This window comes from Chanos chanos, chromosome 5, assembly GCF_902362185.1.
Source record: "Chanos chanos chromosome 5, fChaCha1.1, whole genome shotgun sequence".
In the NCBI taxonomy this organism is placed as follows: domain Eukaryota; kingdom Metazoa; phylum Chordata; class Actinopteri; order Gonorynchiformes; family Chanidae; genus Chanos; species Chanos chanos.
Window position 1 is genome coordinate 20987746 of NC_044499.1, and position 5933 is coordinate 20993678.

Genomic DNA, 5933 nt, shown 5'->3' on the forward strand with positions numbered 1-5933 from the left:
CCGTTTACAGGCGGTTTTGGATCTGCGCTTCGGCTACCCCTTGTTGTCACGGTCTGTCGGATTTCGGGGAGGATCCTGCGACGGAAAATTACCCTTGAAATTAAATAAAATACTAGGATACAACAGCACTTTGTGGTGAGTAAAGACTTTAAGGCATTTTAAACCATTCAAATTTGAAAAGACACTCGAAATTATTTTTTTCAAGATCTATCTAGGCCAGAGTAGGAGTTGTTGAGTTTATTGTGCCCGGTCGCAGCACCAGCAGCATCCCAAATCGCGGTCTGTGACTCGTGATAGCTAGCATAGCTAACTAAGCTAGCTGAAGTCTCTTTAAAAACGTTGGCAGGTCAGCCAGTTTTCAAGTTGTTTGTGTGCGCCTTTAAGCTGCGAGTCTATGTTTGCTGTTTTGAATATATCACTGAATGTTTGCTGAACTATTACTTGAAGGTTCCCATCTCTCCTGGTGTTAGTCGCCATGAGCAAAGAGGTCGCTAGGTTGCCGGGCGGATGCAGGGACAGCTGGACAGATTACTTTAGCCAGCTTAGCTAACATTCGCTAGCCAGCTCAATCAGCCAGCATAAGCTGACTTAACAAAATGTAACAAATTGCTTACTCCTGCATAATAGTCGTTACTACCTCGGCATCTTGAGCCATCTTGGTATCTACAAGCTCGATTTACCTTTGTATCCTACCCTTAGAACTTCGGAATTCCATGGTTTGTTAGCTACTAATGTTGCAACTAAAGACAGTCATTTTGCTGGGCATGCTGTCATATTTTTTAGCTTTCTGTTTTCGTCCACAGACTAATTTGTAATCGCATGTCGGTAGTCAGCATACTTGATTAATCAGCCATTTAACTAACGTTGCTCCAACAGTTGTCTCCGCTGTAGTCTTCGGGCAACTCTGCGTCATTGCTCATACGATTTTTAACCACAGGAGCGCATGACTATTTATCTCCAACATTCCTGAATTTTGTTGTTTCTGAGATGGTCTTAACCGTACGCTTCAGTTGTTTCTTCTGTTTTGCAATTGAATTTGATGGGAATGATTAAGATCGCAACTTCTCGAGCTAAATGACACGGACATTACTTATTACGGACCACAATTAGTGTGTTAACTGTAATTTTTCTACTGCAACTGTCGGTTCTTACTATTTTTGGTAGTGGTAGCCTAACATTAGCCTTCAAACCGTCTGTTCCCTGGTCGAAAATAGGTACTGCTATGGAGTCATCAGGATGCACAGCTACAAAGGACCAACTTCCAAGTGCAGGGGGCCAGGTGCCTAACTCTCTCAGCACACAACCTTGGGAAGTAACAGATACCACCCGACTACGCCGCTTCCTCTGTTATGGCTCTGAGACAGCCTCATACAGCACTAAGGATCATCCACTGGGCATGGAGAACACCCTAACCCTGATCCGGCTCATTGAGGATGGACGAGGGTGCGAGGCAGTGGAGGAGATCCGACGGTTCGGCCTGGAGGGCACGGCTGTCCGAGCCAACCCGACGTTCTTTGCGCTGGCTGTCTGCTCACAGCACTCAGATGCCAAAACCAAGCAGGCTGCGTTCAGGGCCCTGAAGGAACTGTGCCGCCTGCCTTCACAACTCTTCTGTTTCGTCCAGTACAAAAAGGAGCTGAAGGAGGGCATGCACGGAGGCATGTGGGGCCGGGCTTTGCGCAAAGCTGTGTCGGACTGGTACAATAGCCAGGACGCTATGACCCTCGCTCAAGCTGTGACCAAGTGCAAGCACAGGGCAGGCTGGTCCCACCAGGACCTGCTTAGGCTCTCCCATATGAAACCTGCAAATGATGGTGAGGCTGCGTATGGATGTCTCTGTGCACCAACATTCCATAACAACATATGCATAAATCAGAATAGCACAGAGCATGTGACACTGATTGGTGTGTTTTATTTGTGACTTTGATTAGGGATTGGTTGATTGTGATGCGTTTGGGTGTTTTTGGTGTAGCTGAATTAATTACATATTTGATCTGAACTATACATATTTTCAGAATCTCGATGATTCAGTGATTTTGCGTAGTTTTTGGATTGATGAACTGTTTTCATTTTGTTTTATTTTGGCTAACAGATTTTCGTGTTTTGAAACAGCAATTGCTTTTATCACCAAGTACATCACAAAAGGATGGAAGGAGGTGCGGGAACTGTATGCTGACAAAGAAAACTCAGAGGAAATTGTGAGAATCTTTGAATATTTGGAAAGTGTGGAAAAGGCCAAGCACTCTACTGATGAGCTGGAGGTTATCCATCTGATTGAGGAGAACAGACTGGAAAGGGAACAGATTTTGACAAACCACCTGAAGTCCAAAGAGGTTTGTATTATTTTCACTCCTCTGTAATATCGTACAGAAACCAGTATTCTACACTAGTTTGCTCCCTTGAAAATAATTGCAGTTGTGTTATAGGATCAGCAACTGTGAATCAGACTATGTGGGTGAAGAACCCCAGCCTGGGCCAGATATGACCACACTGTTCACTCTCTTTTAAAATAAATAATCAAAGTGTTCTGAGTCTGATGCAGTTTAAGTTTATCGCATGAATTCAAAGCATACAACAAACTGAGCCGGTCCCAGGAGTGGCTGAAGAAGCATTCACAAAGCACCATTTTTTACAACAAATTCTTATCAATTTCAAAAACAGAATATGCATCGTGTCATCTCTTTTCGGTTGGTTGCACCTGCTGGTCACGCCTTGTAAATTCCCCGTCCATTCTGTAATACACCATTATCTCTGTTGTGCCCGTATTTTTAATTAAAATAATCTGAATCTGTCACCAATATTTATTGCTCTCCTCAGTACTAGACAGAAAAAACACTCCATGTTACCTTGAACATTTGACCGTCTACACTCTCTTTCAATGACCACGCACCTGCAGATGTTTCCAGAGACGATATAAAAGTACCTTTTCTTTTCCACCATTCAGAGATCTCTCTCTCTCTCTCTTTTTTAATAAAAAGAACTTGAATATTTATTTTAATACAAATGATTATATGGTTATGAATCTTAATATAAATGATTATAATGATTAACTCACATAAAATGGCTTCATAATTGTCACAGTGATTATCATAAAACAAAGAAACACCTTATTTCTCCAACAACTGTCTCTTGTCCTGGATAATAATGAAATGTGGAGTGAAACTTTTCGTTGGAGGAAAAAAAAAAAACTTGCCACAAGCATTAGCTTTAATCTTTGTTAGAGAAACTAATCCATTATACCGTGACAGTCTCTTACAGAACAAAAAAAAGGTCATATGTAGAATCCTGACTGGTAATTAGTTAAACAGTTAAATGAAGCAGTTCACAGCTCCAGTCATGGGATCGCACTATGAAATTCAGTTTGAAAAATCCTTTTAATGTTTTTTGGCCTAACACACTTGATAGAATGAACCGTGGACGAGGTTTTTGATACTTTTTGTGTATTGAGTTGAGAAACACTTAAATAAAAGCCCAAGATAAAATATGACTAGCTGCTGTCACTGTGCCTTTGATTGTTGTGTTTATGACCATTTTATTTTAGGTATGGAAAGCTTTGCTGAAAGAAATGCCAGTGACCACTCTGATGAGACACTTGGGAAAGATGACGGCAGACAAGGTTCTGGCACCAGGCAGCTGTGAGGTTGCAGCTGTCTGTGAGAGAATCCAGAATGAGACTCTTCTCAAGAAGGTGACAGTCACAGACGCATTCATCACATGAATGATATAGTTGATGTTAACGGTCTAGCACCTTAGTAAGAGGTGCTGGCTAGCAGAGCTGATCAAGATGACGACTGTTCCTTCATAAAATCACATCAAAAAACCACACTGCGACATCCTATTGGCGTACACTCCTGTTCTGAAAAGTAGCCTTTAATACAGAAATGGACTAGAGTAATTATCAGTTGAAAGGTTAATGTAAATCTATTTTTCTTTACTGTTTTGTGAATTGAAAGTGACTGTGTTGCCTTTTTTTTTTTTTTTTTAATTCAGGCAAAAACACACCCCTTTACTATCCTCGTGGCTTTGGAAAACTATAAGAGAGGTCATGGGAACAGAGGGAAACTGAAATGGGAGCCTGATGGAGACATCCTTCGTGCTCTGGAAAGCGCTTTTACCAAATGCACGGCGGTGAGTGCATGTAATCAATCCATACTCAGCTGGTGTGTAGATTTACGTCTGTGTTTTTCTTTACCGTAATCCTGTCGTGCGGTTGCAGAACGTGGAGCCCACGGGGAAGCGGTACGTCGTCAGTGTGGATGTCAGCGCCTCGTTGAGCAGCGTTGCCTTGGGAAGCTCTGTGAATGCAGCCACAGCTGCTGCGGCAATGAGCATGGTAAGACTACACTCATCAAAGCTAAGTCTTAAGTTTTCATCAGCGACGGACGGCGCTCTCGACCTCTCAGACGCATTGTTCAGATTCCAAACATATTCCTGGTCTGATGACACTTTCAAGATTAGAACGGAGAAGCATAAAGGAATTCTTTTGGCACATTTCTCGCTACGTGTGATCTTTATGGTTGGAGCTGTCAATTCAAAGCTGCGAAGAGAATTCATTTTTTCCTAATCTGCTTTGCTTTACAGTTCTTTCTGCAGATCTTCACACTCTCATTACTATATATACACCAACACATACATCAACACATACACCAACACATACAAACATACATACACATATGGTCTGATGACGCTGTGGCTGATGTGGCTTGCAAATCATTGTTTGTTTCAGGTGATTGCTCGAACTGAGGCTGATGCACAGGTACTGGTGTTTTCTGAAGGAGCCGTTGTTCCTTGCATCATCTCTGAGGACATGTCTCTTCTGCAGGTTACAGCAGAGCTGATCAAGGTGAGGACTATTCCTTTATAAAATCACATCAGAAAACCACACCATGACATCCAATTGGCGTACACTCCTGTTCTGAAAAGTAGCCTTTAATACAGACTAGAGTACTTATCTGTTGAAAGGTTAATGTAAATCTTTTTTTTATTACTCTTTTGTGAATTGAAAGTGACTCTGTGGCACATTATTCAAAAGTTGTAGAGGTCATTCACACTTCTTTGTCTCTCAGATACCTTATAGCAGCACAGACTGTGCAATGCCCATCCTCTGGGCTTCAGAAAACAACAAATCTGTGGATGTTTTCATCATTTTCACCAACAACGAGACCTGGTTTGGCAAGGCTAATCCTGCGGAGGCGCTCAGGATGTACAGACAAGTAAGTGTGTCCGTTCATGCGACTGTTACAAGAGGAAAACAACCTTGTCAGTCAGTATAATGCTTGTTTTCAAAGTGTGTCTTGTGTAAGCTTTTCTTAATGCTTTATCAGAAGTGTTCAGACAAGGGCTTTTTTTTATGAAGAGAAAATACTGTTTTAACACAATGAACACACAGTGAAAAGACAAAATGTAATCAGGCCATAAAGTAAAGGAACAAAATGTAATGGAAATGCAGGTTGGATTCTGCCGTGAAACTACTTCAGTTCCATTTCACGCTTGACTATCGTGATCTTGGTGCATCTGCATATTGAAATCGATCTGATATGAATAATACTGTTGAACTGCAGTTGTGCATTTAGAATTATTGGAATGAATGTCTTGTTTTGAGTAAGTTAAACATTTGGCTGAGAGACAGATTTTAGACAGACAGAAAGATCTGGGCAAAGCAAAATACATGAATCCAAGCCTGTGATGGTTCAGTGAGGTCAGTGAAGTCTGGTTAAGATGACTGATTTCATATAATTGACGTGGTGATTAACTGCTTCCTTTTTATGTGGTCTTGTCAGAAACTCGGCATATTTTCCAAACTGATCGTGTGCGGAATGACCACCAACAGCCTCTCCATAGCCGACCCAGATGACCGAGGTATGTTGGATATTTGTGGATTTGACTCTAGGGCTGTGGAAGTAATCCGTAACTTCGCCCTGGATCTCATTTGA

At 41.8% G+C, this 5933-nt stretch overlaps 1 protein-coding gene across 1 annotated transcript; it reads left to right on the top strand.

Annotated features, from left to right (window-relative positions):
* The first annotated feature begins 1222 nt into the window (after positions 1 to 1222).
* ro60 (Ro60, Y RNA binding protein) lies at positions 1223 to 5933 on the top strand. Its single transcript, XM_030774765.1, has 8 exons — positions 1223 to 1814; positions 2113 to 2333; positions 3542 to 3688; positions 3991 to 4128; positions 4217 to 4333; positions 4727 to 4843; positions 5067 to 5213; positions 5781 to 5933. Exons 1-8 carry the CDS (start codon positions 1223 to 1225, stop codon positions 5931 to 5933), a joined length of 1632 nt encoding a protein of 543 aa, XP_030630625.1.